The sequence below is a fragment of the Amblyomma maculatum genome, chromosome 4 (genome assembly GCF_055883805.1).
Source record: "Amblyomma maculatum isolate TAMU_Amacu chromosome 4, ASM5588380v1, whole genome shotgun sequence".
Classification (NCBI taxonomy): domain Eukaryota; kingdom Metazoa; phylum Arthropoda; class Arachnida; order Ixodida; family Ixodidae; genus Amblyomma; species Amblyomma maculatum.
In genome coordinates, this window is record NC_139347.1 from 8,070,664 (window position 1) to 8,087,509 (window position 16,846).

The 16,846-nt window shown below is 45.4% G+C and overlaps 1 protein-coding gene across 1 annotated transcript in view; it reads right to left on the bottom strand.

The window, feature by feature from the left end:
- LOC146190255 (cell adhesion molecule Dscam1-like) overlaps positions 1-16,846 on the bottom strand; it is a 367,337-nt gene that overhangs the window by 206,968 nt on the left and 143,523 nt on the right. Inside the window, exon 3 of the mRNA XM_084599756.1 lies at positions 2,267-2,419. Within this exon, the coding sequence (XP_084455882.1) occupies positions 2,267-2,419 (153 nt within the window). The remainder of the gene's footprint in view (positions 1-2,266; positions 2,420-16,846) is intronic.

Here is a 16,846-nt window from a genome sequence, read left to right on the forward strand (position 1 = left end):
AAGGTAGCCAAAGTGTAACGCTCGCGCGTACCACACTATGGCGCAGCAAAAGCGTTGTGGATGTCCTAATAGAAAATAAAACCGCAGCATTGCAGCCAGGGTCGTTAAGCTTGCAATACCACAGGCTCTCGAAGCGGGCGCCAAAAATCTAACCCGAGATTTATGCATTCATATTCCCAGATGCCCGGCGAAACAGCTTCACGGGATTTTTTTTTCTTTTCAGTTTTTCGTGCAGTCTTTATTTTTTTCTTTTCGCCTCAGAACGCGTCGACAGGAATGCACGAAGGCGTTGTCGGCAGACAGAAACCAAAACAAGAACAAGCAAAGCCCATAAACAAGGAGAACCGAGTGGCAAACAATGACACGTATAACACTGATGATGCCTCTTTGAATAATGGGCTCGGAAAAACAAAATAACAACAACAAAAAAAAAGCGGGAGGAAGAAGTCTTCGCAGCCGAAAAGCATTTCATTTCTGCGCCTCTGTTGATTACTTTTTGAGGAGAGGGCGGTGAAGGTGATGAGAGCCGATAGCGTCAAAAAGTAGGGGCGGAGGCGAGGGAAACAAAAGCTGCTTGCGCGAGCACAAAAGTCATCTGCATATTTCGCGAATGAAAATTTGCATCCTGGCAGGAAGGATATGGCAGGCAGGTTTGTAGCGGCAGCGGTGGTTCGTAAAAGTGAGCGACAGAACAGAGGAAGAAATGAAGAACGAAGAGGAGGGCGAGAAAGGAACAAAGAGACTTGAGTGCGAGGGGAAGTCCTATTACATAGCGAACGGAAATTTTTGTTTCCCTCGTCGCTGACGATCATTACCAGTTCGACAGGGCTGATACTCGTGCTCGCACAAGGGCCGCCCATCTCTCTCCCTCTCATGCGTGCCTGCAGCATCCTCCTCACCTCGACAAGGACGGGGATGGCTCCGGAGCAAAATCAATTTGGTAGCGACTGTGGCACAGGAGCAGAGTGTACGGCTTTGCGGACGGCCTCGGCACTCGTTTGGTCTTCGCGCGACAGTGAGACGAAGGGAGGAGAAAGATACGAGAAGAAAGCAGCATGGTTGGGTGGAAGAGGGAGAAAGGGGACACCGTCTGCGCTGCCAATTTCTCCAGAGACTGACCCGGGCTCTCGGCGAGTTAGCAGCGCTCCCCCGAATTTGCATGAGGCCACCCGACGCGCGCAGTCCAACACACGCGCGCACACGCGCTCTACATCTGTTGCTGCTGCTGGAGGTGGTGCCCGGCCGATAAACGCCGGGATTAGCATTGGTGGCGATAATAAATGGCGTCACCGTTGGGTCGGAGGCAAAACAACGAACGCTCACAAAGCGATCCCCCAATGGCGCAATGAAATGTCGCCGCCTCCGCCGCTAATGACGCCAGGGGCAGCAGCTTATGCATTCACGAGAGTGCCGTACGCGCAGAATGTTTGTTTGATATTGCATGGGATGTGAATGCTCGAGGTGCGAGGTAAGTGGAGTGCTCGAAGCGAACACCCTTCAGAGAATTCTGGAAGGAGTGGGGACACTGCAGCGAGGATGTCGACTGTGGCTATACTGCAGGCAGGAAAGTTTTGCTTTACTTTATAGTCTAGTGGCAGAGGTGTGTTGCAGGGCATCGTTCATCTACAGCCAGAAATTGTGGAAAAATAAAATTGGAATTCATGTTTACATGAAGTCGAAACTGGACTGACTCTTTATTACGCTAAAAATATCACAAATATTTACGTATTGTAATTAGCCGAACTTAATCTACAACCCGCAACCATTCTTTCACCATTAAGAAGAAGGATGACTGGACATTGTTTGTCCAAGATACTCTGTAAATTCAGGTATGATAATAAACGTACGCCAATGACGAAATTAAAAAAAAAAAGACATTAGATAAAATTACTTGGAAGAACATTGAGGCAGTCTGTAAATGCCGCGGATGCCACGCATACTAAATTTTCTATATGGTATTTTCTTGAAAAAACTGGTCCTAAACTGTTTGGTTGCTAAAGCAGAGTGGAATAGAAAAATGTCGATAAAGACTACACTGCTCCAAGGTTTGTGTTTCATTGACATATGTCTAAACATTTGCTCTTAGAAAAAACAAGACCAAGAACAATTAGAGTTTGCACGCTTAAGAGAAAAATACATGCTATAAAGAGAATGAGTCATTTCGACATAAATCTGACAGCGACAATATCAACTTTATTGACAGGAACTGTTCATATATCACTTGTGAGACGTTGGACATTTAGAAAACGTTCAAAAGATGACTCACCGATGATGATGAGCCTTGCCACCGTTGAACTTCTGAACGCCTTCCCGGTCAGCCTGTGTTTGGTCTGGCAATAGTACTTGCGATGGCTGTCAGTGCCAGGGTCCACTTTGCGGACGTGGAGCTCTCCAGACGGGAACACCGTGAAGCGCCGGCCTGGGTGACACAAGATTTATGGTTTGAAAAAGCAACAAAATGAACACAACATTATATAATGATATATATAGTGAGATTTATTATTAATTTGTTGCTCAAAAAATAAACAAATTCAAATCGACGAGCAGATAATCGGCCCAAAGAAAAAGAAAAAAAAAAAATTTTCGCTCCACTGAAACGTAGTGATGCAGAAATGGTATGCGGAGACATCTTGCGCAACATTGTTGGAAAACAGTAGTAAAAGGTAACTGTTTATGCTGAAGCTATTACCCGCAACTATCGAAACTTAGCACGCGTAAGTGTAAACGTTGTCTTTCTTGAATGTCCTTTTATCGTTCCTTATTCGCTTTTTGTGGTGCAATTGACGGTCCACTATAAATTGTACAACTGTCGTCGCGCCTTTAATAACTGTTTTAGCATAAACTAAAATGCTCACAGAGTCTGATATCCCTTTAGAGTATGAGCCGATGTCTGCATGGACCGGCAGATCAAAAAGGAGCTGTTTCGAAGGCCTCAGGGAACGATTACTGCGAGGAACACGCATACAGAAAAGGACGCATTTTGAAAGCTCCGACATTAATAGATGAACACCGAGAATATCGTCATTTCTGCATTATTAATAAATAACTTTCTCATCTCTTTTTTTTTCTAACACATGGCAACTGCCAAAATGATTGTTAAGAGGTTGCCTTACCAGCCAGAGCTAGTGAATATCGAGCGAAAACGGACAGGACGTGGGCTTGAGCGCAATCTTGGGACAAAGGTTTGATCTCGTTATAATTAAATATAGCTGGCATAAAGCAGTATTTTCGAAATGCTGGGACATGAAATCGTACATTACTGCCACCGGTATCTATGTCTGCTTATTCAAAACATGGAAGCGCCAATGTCATCGAGGCAACGTAACAGCAATGCTGAGTATCAAGACGCCGACGCGAAAAGTGTGCGGCAGAGGCCGGTTACGCGACACGTGGAGTTTAAGGCTCTAAGCCACTAAGCTTAGTTCTAATACTTTTTTAATGCATAAGGATTCGATCCTGGGTCGCAGCAGTTACTTCTAGATGGAGGCATGGCGCGAAAGGGGCCAATGCGCTGTGCGATAGCAGGGCAGGTTCAAGAATCCCACTACAAAGTAATCCGAAGCTCTCTACTCCGGCATCCATCATATGCTCAGTTGCTTCGAGACGTTAATAATGTTGGTTGGGTGATCCCTAAGTATTACGAGCCGCTACAGGAAGAATTAATAACACAGTCTACAAGCACTAAAAAACTAGTGCGACGACGTTCAGAGAGAAGAGATAAATTTACTGACGAAAATGAGGAAGAGGGCGAAAAATTGCGATCATATCGCCGAAAGATAAAACGAGCTGCTTGCGTCAAGTTTCCCGATTTTGGTTGCGGAATCTGGGCTCAGACCACAGACGCATATTCAGGAACAAGGCGGACGACATATCTATACATGAAAAGTTTTGTTCATTTGGGGACTTGAGACAACGTACGGCGTATATAACCATGTTTTTTGAAGGCTTTACCCCAGACTGAGCCAATACGTTCACACCATGGCATGTTGATGAGGCGAAAGCCTTTAATGCTTCATCGTTATCGAAAGAAGGTTGTCAGCAGAGATGTCACGCTTTCGAGAACGAGACTTAAAAATAAATGAATAAACCTTGTCTCCACCGGGAATCGAACCTCCATCCCCCAGCCCTTTACCAACTGCGCCATGCCCCGGATTTTTTTTCTTTATTACATGGAAGTATTTCGAGCAATTTAACCAGGTCTCAATTCGCAACCTGTCAATACACAGTTGCACCAACATCGAGCTCTCACTTTGATCACACATTAACATTCCGGGAGACATATACATGCATCAAGTAAATGTAACTAGGCAGGAGGTCGATCCTGCGCAGCATATACCCCCCGCACCATAGCACATTGTTCTCTGAAGAGAGACTTCGATGAACGTGGTGGCTCTGCATGGCGATCGGTCATGCGGCTTTTCCACAGGCTAAAAAGTCCCATGAGCACAAAAAGGTCACAAGGCGCCTCAGAAGCTTCTTTTGTAGGCAAAAACCTTAGAGTATAGGGAGTAATATCAATGTCTTTTTCGAGAGTCCGCTGAAGAATGTCCCCAAAAAACACTGTATCACGGCAATACACAAAGCAATGATCTATAGTTTCCGGCTGCTGACACAGGCGACAGTCTACTGACCACGGCAGAAAAGTCCCTTTTGCACGAAGCCACGTTTTGACGGGTAAGGTTGATGTGTGAAGTTTAAAAAAGAAAGTCTTTGCGGTTGATTGTACATAAATTCGTTGAACCCGCTTTAATACACTATTGTCTAGAGAAGGGAAGTAAGGCTGCCAATAGATCAGTACAGGAAATAATGTCTCAATAAGAACTTTTGTCCACGCCCCGGATTGTGAAACGTTCTTTAATTCCCCATGCCAACCGCGAGTGTGATAGCGGGATTCCGCGAGCAACAGATACCACGCCTTTTCTTTCTTGTAAACGAATTATAGAACGCAGGTGAAGCCCCGCCGGGGTGGTGCAGTAGTAAGACGCCCGACCACTGTCTGGAGTTCCCGGGTTCGAACCCGACCGCGGCGGCTACGTTTCGATGGAGGCGAAACGAAGTGGCGTCCGTGTGCTGTGCGTTGTCAGCGCACGTTAAAGATCCCCAGGTGGTCGAAATTACTCCGTAGTGCTCCACTACGGCTCCCCTTTCTCTCCTTACACTTTCACTCCCACCTTCATCTCTTCCTTTACGGCGCGGTTCAGGTGTCCACATAACAAGTGTGACAGATACTGTGCCTTTCCCTTCCTGTGAACCAATTAATTATTTTTTTATAACGCGGGTGAACATTTATTTATACGTTGAATGAAGTGCTGGTTGTGTACAACAGGGGGCGCGTGATGTACCGACACGACAGGTTATAACGTAAACAGCTGATTTCACCGGGCGTCCGATCCAGGCGTCCTTTAATTTGCCGCTTTCTAGAACGCCGCATCACACAGCAAACAGACGCCGGCCCAGATGTCTAGGAGGCGTTAGTACAGGAGGCACCAGCGGCGTTTGAAATTGATTTACAGGATAGAAAAGGCGCCGTATATGTCACAATTCTCCGCGAACACATGTAACACGCTTTAAAAAAAGGTTGGTTGGTTGGTTGGTTTGTGGGGTTTAACGTCCCAAATCGACTCAGGCTATGAGACGCCGTAGTGGAGGACTCCGGAAATTTCGACCACCTGGGGTTCTTTAAGCGGGAAACGCATGTGAGAGAAAAAGTGAGCGAAACGACAAGGCGGCGCGGCGTAAGCGATCATGGTTCGCTCCGTCGCCTACTGGGGAAGACGCATGCACGCGACAGCGCGAACCGAGCGAAACGGCGACAACGCTCTGTGTAGGTTGTGTGGCTGGCATTTGGCTGGCATAGTGGCTTAGCACACCGCAAAACTATTGCCAAATCCAACAACAGTCATAACTATTGCAAGAATTAAAGTTATTTTGCGACAACACGGCAAAGTGAAATGTATTTACTACAAACCGTATCGAATGTGTGTGAACTAGCACTGTAGTCGGCACGAATAGTCACGTGACCCCTTGTTTTTTATTGCTGTTTCGGTTGCGATTAGATGTTCTTTGAATCCTTGGCTATTCACCATTGTTCGTACAAAGCGAAATCATTGCGCGGTAATGCACAATCACAATGCAATACAGCAAAATAAAGAAAACATGCGAAATGAGCGGCAGTGACGTGCGGCTACTTCCGGGCGAACGAGCGAAATTTTCTATTTCGGCAGATCCGAGCGACGAGCCAAGCGACACATGCATTTCTGTTCGCGCGAAGGCTTCGCGCGACGCGTGCCGCCGTCGCGTTCGCGTTCGCGTGAGTTTTCGCGTGCATGCGATTCAGCCTTTAACGTGTACTGACATCGCACAACACACGGGCACCTTGCTTTTCGCCTCCATCGAAAAGCGGCCGATTCGATCCCGCGCCTTTGGGAACAGTGGTCGAGTGCCGTAACCACTGCGCCACCACGGCGGGGGCGCAGAGGGAGGTAGAAGTGAAAGGAGATGCCGTAGTGGAGGACTACGATCCACCGCGATATAATGGGTTTCGCCTCATCGCCTTAGCGGTCCAAAGTGCCCTCTAGAGTTCTTTTTCGTAAATATTATTCCAAGGTACTTGGAACCCGGTTTAGTGATGAGAAACCTGGTTTAACAATGGCCTGTTTTAAGAGTAGTTGAATGAACAAAAATGCTTTAAATTATTACAATTTAGAGGCGCTGCTTTGTAATGGTAACTCAGGAGAGGAACCCTAAACCCTCGCACTGGCCTGATTTTATCTTACACTCCTCTTTCGGTGTGTCAGCTTTTGCCCCAGAAATATTTTCAGGTAGCGGTTGGCTAATACATGTATGAAGTGCAATTGTCAAGCAACAACATCCGTAAAACTGACCCTCAAAGAACTTTATCCCACAACCTTCGGAGAACCAGCGCTACTTCTTTTGCATGCCTAGAACAGCCGTTCTGTTCAGTATTGCTTTGTGAAGTCGGCTTTACCTCTAGTTGTCTATACTTGCGGCAAAGTGCTATTTACGTGGTTCATTTTACGGACTGACGCACCACGAAGGTGTACGAAAAACTAATGAGAAGTCGGGCTACACGTTTTGCCGTGCGCATCAAGATCTTTCTCATTTTTAGACAAGACCTTTCCGAGCCAAGCTGGCACGCAACCCATATGATATGAAGGGTAAATGGCTAACGCTTATTGCGGGAATCTAGAAAATTCGCAGTGGTGTGCACGACTCGGTAACTCGTGTTTGCGATGCGTGCTGATGTTACAGTAATAATAATCGTCGAAAGCAACCTGGGAATGTTGTGGCTACCGGTGCGTACGGATTGGTAACGACAGGTCTCGACGCGCTGAAGCACTGCGTGTAATAAACACAGATGGACCCTCGAAGGCGCTTTGAATGCGTATTGCGACCCCGCCGTGCAAACTCACCAAGTCTCGTCGCTTTATAGCGGCAAGGTCTGAATATCACCGGTCTAGTTTGTGACAAATATGTAAGCACATTAATCAACGATAGGCATTCAGCATTAGTAGTCGAAAGGTGTACAGGCACAAGTCTGTTTTGTCGCCTCACGGGCTTTGAAAGTACGAGTCCACTGAGTATTCTACCCCAATCTTCGTGATGATGATGATGATGATCATCATCATCATCAGTGGGACTATACCCATTGCAGGGCGAATGCTTCTTCAATATTACTCCAAATAACTCGGTGGTGTGCTAGCTGCATCCACTTGACCCTGCGAACATTTTAACCTCATCCGCCCATCTAACTTTCTGCCTTTCCCTGCTACGTTTTCCTTCTTTTGGAGTCCAATTTGTTACCCTTCGCGACCATCGGTTATCCTCTCTTAGCAATACATGCCATGACCATGCCCATTTCTTCTTGATTTTCACTACAATGTCATTAACTTGAGTTATTTCTCTCACCAACTCTGCACGCCTCCTATCTCTTAACGTTACACCTAGCAGTTTTCGTTGCACGGGTCTTAGAGTTGTCCTCAGCTTAAGTAGAAGCCTTTTTGCTAGCCTCCACGTTTTGGCCCCATAGGTAAGTACTTGTAAGACTCAGCTGTTATATATTTTTGTCTTGACCGATACCTGTAAGCTGCTAGTCATAATCTGCGAGTACTTGCCAAATGCGCTCCATCTTAATCTTATTCTCCTAGTTATTTCCCCTTCATGGTCCAGATCTGCGGTTACTACCTGTCCTAAGTATACAGGGTGTCCAAGCTAACTTTAGCCAAGGACTCAAAAAATGAAACATTTGAGATAGGCCAGAGAAGCCGCCTGTGTACAGATGCCAGTCATCTGGCGCATCAGAGGCAATTTTTTGTTTTGCAATTAACTAATTAGTAATTAAGATAATTTTTCTAATTTACTAACTATTGCCTTTGGACAACAGATGTGATTTGCAGTATTGGAGAGCATCTTTTAAAACTCCCATTCCATCTATTTCTGATAAAGAAAGCCTCACGTGTATAGGTTTTCCAAGCTCTAAAGAAGGCACGCGAAATACAAACAATATCACGTGACTGGCGCATTCGTGCGCCACGATTGTGGTGCTCTCAATCGCAACCTGAGTGAACAAAATTAGTTGCTGCCGTGACTCGACAGCCCATTCCCAGCGGCAGGCTGATATGTTGGCGTTGGTTGCAGCCGGCGCGGTGAGCCCGTTGCGACTTCCGTCGTCATGCGCACTGACTGCGTGAAGTGGACGAAGAACCACCACTGACATATCGGCCTGCCGCTCAACGGGGTCATGGAGCCAATGCCGCAGCTGATTTCGGGCACTGAAAGTCAGGTTGAGAGCAGTACAATCGTGGCGCACGAATGCGCCAGTCACGGGATATTTTTTGTATATCGCGGGCTTTCTTTAAGGCTTGGAAAAACGATACACGTGAGGCTTTCTTTATCGGAAATAGATGGAATGGGAGTTTTAAAAGATGCTCTCCAACACTGCAAATCACATCTGCTGTCCAAAGGCAATAGTTAGTAAATTAGACAAATTATCTTAATTACTAATTAGTTAATTGCAAAACAAAAAGTTGCCTGTGGTGCACCCGATGGCTGGCAGCTGTATGCAAGTGGTGTCTCTGGCCTACCTTTGATGTTTTATTATTTAACCCTTGCCTAAAGTTAACTTGGACACCCTGTACATATTCGTCTACTACTTTCAGTGTTTCGCTACGTATTGTAAACTGCATTGTCTTTGCTAGGCTGTTGAATATTACCTTAGTCTTCTGCATATTAATTTTAAGGCCTATCTTTCTGCCTTTCTTGTCTAGGTCATCAAGCATTCTTTGCAATTCATCCCCTGAATTACTTAGCAAGGCAATGTCATTGCAGATGACATTGCTTTGCTAAGTAGATTACTGAGGTATTCTCCATCAACTCTTATCCCTAACTGTTCCCATTTTAAGTTCCTGAATACTTTCTCTCAGCAAGCTGTGAATAGTACCGAGCAGAGCTTTCGTTATGGAGATTTTACTGCTTTCTTTACGCACAACTATGGTTGATGTACACCCTCTATATACTGTATAGATATCTTTCAGTACTTTCACATATGGCTAATCTACACCCTGATTTCACTACTCCATGACAGCGGAGGTTTCTACTGAGTCAAATGCTTTTCGCAGCCAATGAAGGTTATGTGTATGGGCTGGTTATATTCGGAGCAGTTTTCTATCACTTGATTGATAGTATGGATATTATACACAGTCGAGTATCCTTTCCGAAAACCGGCTTGATCATTTGGCTGATTGAAGACTAAGGTTGCTCTGATTCTGTTAGCGATTACCTTAGGTAATACATTGTACGTAACGGATATTAAGCTGAATGGTCTAGAGTTTTTCAAGTCCTTTGCGTTCCCTTTTTTATGAATGAAGATAATCTTTGCGTTCTACCATGAATCTTTTACCGTCGATGTCACCAGGCATTGCGTATACAGCATGGGCAGTTTTTCTTGCACAATATACCCCCCCCCCCCCCCGCCAACCAGTCCTAAAACAAATCTCTAGCTACTGATCCTTCCCAGCTGTCCAAATACCACTAACCTATTGAACATTGGCAGTGGAAAGTGTCTTTCGTAGCCACTCGCTCCAGACACTGTACTGAGAATAAGAGGCGAGCAGAACCCTGCGATCATCAGAACTCCGGAAAAAGACGTTGAGGAACAGTTCCGCCACAACCTCATGCTCAAATTGAATGAAGTGACTTCTGCAAATTCCATGCACGTTACATCTCTTGGCAATTCCTGCAAGGGCATAATTGAAAGCATGCTATCAGTTCTCGCCGAGGAAGAATTGGTCTTAGGCGCAGTTACCTACCATCAGGCAGGGTTATCATACAAGCCATGTCGTTCGGGATGTAGGGCCTGTTGACCTTCGAATGCAAGAAGGTACCATGGTGGTACGTATACAATTGAGAGATGCCTCCCAACTCGGCACTTAGTAGGGAGGCCGTCATGCTAAGGCAGATACTGGCCGGGTCACTCCTTGCCCCGGCAATGCTACACGTGCTTCACCCAGACATCTATCAGTGTGGTGTGTGGATTGTTTGCGCCAGCGGACCAATAAAAAATCATGTGGGACTGTTCGAGGTCCCCGAAACTACCTCGAGAACATACCCACCTGAAAGTTCAGTGCAGTCTACAGACATCAACTATGGGCCGTCCAGCAGGCTCGGGATACGTTCGAAAATCATAAGCCCCACGACCCACCCCAAACGGGCCGAAATGGGGCAATGCAGAGTAGCACATAACATCGAGTCGACGCTGAGTCAACGTCACGACGCATTAAACCGTCAGTTGCAGGCATTTTAATAAAGGTAATTATTCATACCTACTTATCGCTGCCGGTCTTTCCGCCCGGCCCTCTAGATTTGCACGTACTGTCTACAGCCCAATCATCGCAAGGATTTGTGTTCTAACTCGAAGGAAAACCTACGCTCGACTAGCAATCTTCCCACCAGTAACGTTTGCTTTGGCTGCCACAGAACTCTCTAAAGCGGCATTCGAACGGGCTGAACACACAAGAAAGCTGGTAGGATGAGATGCCGCCAGAGGCGCTTTTCTGCCACTCGGGGTAATTCTCATAGTTGCTTTGAATGCTTCGGGTGACTGCTACAGGCTGAGTCTGTTCGCTTCGATGAGAACCTCCGTGTGGGCGGGTTGGTGAGAGAGGTGCAGCGCAAAGGACTAGCGCAGCGCAGTGCTAGTCCTGCGTTGCGCTTGTGTTGTTTTAGTTGTGTCAAGTCGCCCTTTTTTCCTTTGCGCTGCACTTCTCCATATCTGTTCGCTTCCTTTTGACTGATTCGATAAATGCCCAGTATAAAATGTCTCAACTGAGAGACAACAAACATTGTATAGAGCTATCGGTACGAAACAAGTAATAGCTTTTGGCGCGATACCCGTTAGGTCGTCCTTTCACTGTGGTTCAGTGATTAAGGCGCTAAACAGCTGAAGCCAAGAATTCTGGATCGAATCCGGGCAGCTGCTTTTTGATGGAGAAGGAAAGCGATGAGCCCATGTGCTGTCCGATGTCAGTGGGCGTTCAATTCTCCAGGTAATCTAAATTTCTGTAGCCCTGCATTATGACTTCTCTCATAGCTCGAGTCGCTTTGGGACGTTAAGCCCCGTAATACAAACCAAACTAAACACATCAAATTGATTGATCGATAAATCATTCGAAAAAAATATATAAAACACTGTTTGATAAAATCACGCGCTCGTCCACGCTGAATCTGCGCACAGATGTGTATTTCAGCCGTTAGAATAATTCAAGAATGCGATTTGCTGCGGTAGTAATGGTCAAAGATTTTCACTGTAAACTCGATTTGCGGGTGCCAGTGAAGACCCCGAACGAAGCATTCCAATCTTATTGACAATAAAACGGTAGCGGCAACCGTCCGAGTTGCAGTGGAGAAATGTTTACCAGGCGGCACCAGAAATATTTCGCCGTGCTCAGGATCATCGCGGATGCTAGGATGACCCATTCACACCGAGAGCCGTGACATGAATTTGTTGGTGAATAGAGTACCGCTTCGTCATCGCTGTTCTTTGTGGTTGTGACGCTTTGAAGGCCACAGCATTGACATGTCGACAGCTTTTAATGGTAAAGCATTTCTTATGAGTCGCGTCCCTAGAGCGATCGGCTGAGCACGTCGGCAGGGTGCGTGGACGCACTCTTCTTAGAGCGCGTCCGCACAAACTGCCAACAATATATTTACCAAATTTGGCATCCAGTCTAATTGGAATACGACCAAATCGATGCGCCTCCAAATATGAATGGGTCACCCCTGAAATTCGGCGCCCTGGACCTCAAATTTTGACCTCATCATAATTGGCTTTATCTAATTCCTTAGCTGGAAAAGGGAACTTTTTTATTGATCAGCGCAAGTGCTGAATATGCCTACATAGGTTAATAATAACTGCGAAGAGTCACAGACATCAGGGAGGGAGGAGTGGCCCCTGGGGGACAAAAGCTTGGGCGGCAGCTTGTCTAGGTTAATTTTCTTCATCCTGATGGCCTGGTACCAAAACAAGCTATTTTACGTCGATTACGAGCCATGTAATTTAAAAATCCAGTATATCTTCACACTATGGAGGCGGAATCCTTCTCAGTGAAATGTAAATTTTGCAAACAGAAAGCAGAAGCAAAAAGCAGAAAGCCTACCTATGAGCCTGCCCAAATGTATGGGCAGGCCCATACCATCTTATAATGCTTTAGCCACTGTAACTCAGCCAACGTGAGAAGGAAGGGAGGCAGCCCTGTCCATGTGACTCACACCTCGAGGACCAGCGAGCCTTGTGGAAAGAGCGAGGGTCGCGGCCTTAGCCAAGGCAATCCCTGACTAATGATCCCAGCCACCTTCGCATAAACCCCCTCCCTCTTTTATTTCACTAAACGTTTTCGTAATCATTATCGTAATTGGACTAAATTGATGTCTAACCTGAATTGAGCATGGTCAATTGAGTGTTGACCTATAAATTGTATGGGCCAGCCCCAAATTTTTACCTCGTCAGAATTTGACCAAAATTGATGTCTAAACTTAACTGAGAATGATCAGTTCAGTGATGACCTCCGAATCAAAAAGAAATAGGACAGCGCCAAATTTTGACTTCGTCAGAATTTGACCAAAATTGATGTCTAAATATATTTGAATATGATAAGTTCAATGATGACCTCCGAAACAAATAACAATAGACCAGCCCCAAATTTTGACGAAGTCAAAATTTGATCAAATTAATGTCTTCTAAACATATTTGACTATGATCAGTTTAGTGATGACCTCCGAATCAACTAGAAATGGGACAGCCCCAAATTTTGACGTCATCAAAATTTGACCAAAATTGATGTCTAAAGTTATTTGAGTATGATAAGTTTATTGATGACTTCGGAATCAAATAGAAATAGGAGAGACCAAAATTTTGACTTCGTCAAAATTTGACCAAAATTGATGTCTAAGTATATGTGAGTATAATAAGTTCAGTGATGACCTCGGAAAGAAATAAAAATAGACCTGCCCCAAATTTTGACTGTCAGAATTTCACCAAAATTGATGTCTAAACGTATTTGAGTATGATCAGTTTAGTGATGACCTCTGAATCAAATAGAAATCGGACAGCCCCAAATTTTGACTTCGTCAGAATTTGACTAAAATGATGCCTAAACTTATTTGAGTACGATCAGTTCAGTGATGACCTCCGAATCAAATAGAAATGGGCCAGCCCCAAAATTTTGGCTTTGTCAGAATTTAATCAAAATTAATGTCTTCTAAACATATTTGACTATGATCAGTTTAGTGACGACCTCCGAATCAAATAGAAATGGGACAGCCCCGATTTTTGACTTCGTCAGTATTTGACCAAAATTGATGTCTAAACTTATTTCAGTATGATCAGTTTAGTGATGACCTCCGAATCAAATAGAAATGGGACATCCCAGATTTTTGACTTCGTCAGTATTTGACCAAAATTGATGTGTAAGTTTATTTGAGTATGATCAGTTCAGTGATGACCTCCGAATCAAATAGAAATAGGCCAGCCCCAAATTTTGACTTCGTCAGAATTTGACCAAAATTGATGTCGAGCCTAATTGGAGTTAGGCCAATTGAGTGCCAGCCGCCAAATTGGAATAGGCCACAACCATCCAAATTTGCAACAGCAGCGTGGGCCACAGATCCGAGCCGCGGCAAAAGTCGATCTCTCTGACTTGGAGTTCAGCGTTGTAAAATCTTTCGAAAAACATTCTAATTATATGAAGAATAACTCAAAACCCGCTAATTAAGATTCACTTAACGCAGTTTTGCAGTTAGTGCCAATTGACGATTAGAAGCCGTGAACAAGACGATGCTCTATCAGTGTCTGAAACAAAGAAACATATTTTTCCAGAACCCAACAGCGTAAGGAAATCCGGCGAGCTTTTCGCCACGAAATCGATCATAGCGCTTGAGACGAATGGCAAGTTCGGTAAGGGCATGATGTGCGCTGCTGACGTGTTGCAGTCACTGCGGCTCTACATTCAAACTGGCTGCTCTGCTGTGTTGTATCATGCACGTTGCTTTAATGAGAAAGCATTTCTTGCCTCGTGGGTCGCACATAAAGGACCTGTCACCAGGAGCTGTGAACGGAGCGTGTAACCATGGCGCGTCCCCATGAACTCATGGATTATTAAAAAAAAGTCATGTCTACACCTGGACTCTAACTGTCACCCTTCCGTGTTCCAGGCGAGCGCACCCATGACTTATGTCCGCCGACTTCAAGTGAAAGTGTCTATCTTGCACAAAATATAGAGTAATTTATTGTACCACAAAGTGAGCAATAAAAAAGCGCTGAGACATTTTTTATAACTTATTCGTGCTTGGAGATTTATCGCACTCAGTGGAATGAAACGAATGGAAGAAGACACCTAGAATGCGATCATCCGAGTTGTATTTTGTTTAGTGCCTCGAAGCCCGTGAAGCGACGCCCTCGTGATGATAACCCCAAAGGAACTCTACCCAAACCAATGAAACTGGAAGAAGTGCCGTGGGTTTGAATTTCTTGTCTTTATATCATTCGTTGATTCATTCGGTGGTGTCGCCAGAATCCGGGAAGGAGCTGAGTTGCGTCAAGCTCCGGGCAAGCTGCATAGCGCCCCTTGAGTTCTATTTGAGTGAGTGCGCTTCACCAGCCTGCCAGTTTTCCATATTTACCTGCTGTTCTCCTTTCGATGGGTGGCGCTTCGTGGGGTTACATAGACCCCGCCGTTGCGCGCACTCTGGCTCTTTAACTAAGCGGATAAAGCTGTCGCTTTAAAATTGCTTCATGTTTATGTTTTTTTTTTTATTCTTCCAGTCCTCGTTGGGTTGAGGTTCAACTAGCTGCCCGCAATAGTATCAATGCGAAGCCCAACAAAAACGTAAGAGCTGGCTTACGAAGCGAAATGTCTTGTTCTGTCACTAACACATTGGCTGACATTCCTTTAAGATTTGCCGTAAAATGTCTGACACAGGCCCGAACGTGTCCGACAGTATTTACAAGACCCAATATTTCTGATATTGAGACTGAAGGAAGATGGAAAAGAAACTGAACGGGCCTAGCAATTGCTGTCCTAGCTTAGCCATCATCGCTGCCTAGTCCGGACAGAAAAAATTTGAAATAATAACAAGAGGAAAAACTGATAAGGACTGAGACCGGCGTCGCAACAACCGGTGTCTGCCACCGAAGTGGCAGTGAGTGCTACGACGGCTTGCACAACAACAAATACTCCGGTAGCAAAGTACTTCAGCACAAAGCGGTGAACGCCCATAGATTCTTAGGTCCGTAGGGCCAGGGGCAGCCATTCGCCCAGAATTAAGTTAGTATTTTTGGACATGCCACATTACTCCTGCCGAATACCGGTGCTTGCTTTCAACAGGGCTCTGCGATAGCAACGCATTCAAGAGCGGTAACGGGCGGCCATATAAATGCACCTTAGTAACAAGGTCCATACCTTTGTTCGCTCTTTTATAAATGTTCACTGAAAGAGCTATAACAGGAGCATGAAATGCACACTTTTAACAAGTGGCAGTTAATGACGTTTCGAATAAAGATCCCAGTAAATGGAATGGACGCTTTGTTCTCAAGGCGCCGACGATGAAGCCTAATTTACGTGGCTCTCTCTCAAAAAAAAAAAAGAATGCTAGCAGATGATGCTAATGGTGAGCTGACGCAACACTTCAATCATGTAGCGTTGTAACGCCATCAGTTCGCATTCAAGGGTCGTGTGCCATTACGTCTAAGGAGTAAACTATAAAACGCAAGGTGTTCCCTCCTAGCTCTTCTTCGGGCGGAAAGCAAGAGAACGAAGCACCCCCAGCGTTCCATTACAAAGTCGTGACGGTGTAATGAATGGTGATGAGATTGCGCAGATTGCGAGGCGCAGAAATGGCACCTGGAGTGATTCCCGTCTGGGAACCGCGACTCCGTCGCTCCAAAAGCGCCGTCTAACTCTCCGAGTGTAGAGCACTTAGGCGACGCTTAGAGGGGCCCATTAGGCGGCACGCTGTCATCAAGCGTGTTCCGAAAAAGATTACGCGATAACAAGCACGTGAGCTGGAACTAGCGAATCAAAGACAGATAACTGTTTTGAGCAGGCTGGTCGCATTAATACGCCGTCTATTAACGCCTTGCACAGCACAAGCCTAGCGTGCGGCTTTACTGAAAAAAAAAAAAAAACGCATTGTCCGAAAAGTATGGCATCTAAATGTTAGGCAGAAGGGCGCTTTTAAATGTCTAGTATTCTGTTTGACATAGTACTGCAGGACAGGAAAAAAAAAACTGTCATAAGTGGTCTTCGATCCCAGAACTTCTCTCCTTCTATAA